We start from the raw sequence: 341 nt of genomic DNA on the forward strand, positions 1-341 counted from the left end.
TGTGCACACTCTCCGTGGTCTGCAAGACAATTTGTAGGTTAGACAGTACTAAGGGCAATCATAAAAGAAAATACACAATTGCTATCTTCAATCTCTTTTACCTGAAAATAAATTCCATAATCCCAGCATGTCCAGATGGTAAATCCCTGTATAAGAGAACACCCAGGAAGTCCATCTTGGTTCATATAGATACCGTACAAACCTCCGTGGGCTTCGTTGTCAAACCACTTTTCCTTGGAATTAGACTGGCCTTGTAAGGAAATATAGAAGCAAAGAATTCATATTACAATTCATGTCATAGAATTTTAATAAGTGGTATCAGTTAAAGTTAACAAAATTCT

At 36.4% G+C, this 341-nt stretch overlaps 1 protein-coding gene across 1 annotated transcript in view; it reads right to left on the reverse strand.

Annotated features, from left to right (window-relative positions):
* The window catches only part of PKHD1L1 (polycystic kidney and hepatic disease 1 (autosomal recessive)-like 1), a 204,930-nt gene that overhangs the window by 41,644 nt on the left and 162,945 nt on the right, over positions 1-341 (reverse strand). Inside the window, 1 exon segment of the mRNA XM_012645294.1 lies at positions 102-250. Coding sequence (XP_012500748.1) covers positions 102-250 — 149 coding nt within the window.

This window comes from Propithecus coquereli, unplaced genomic scaffold (assembly GCF_000956105.1).
Source record: "Propithecus coquereli isolate 6110/MARCELLA unplaced genomic scaffold, Pcoq_1.0 Scaffold23, whole genome shotgun sequence".
NCBI lineage: Eukaryota > Metazoa > Chordata > Mammalia > Primates > Indriidae > Propithecus > Propithecus coquereli.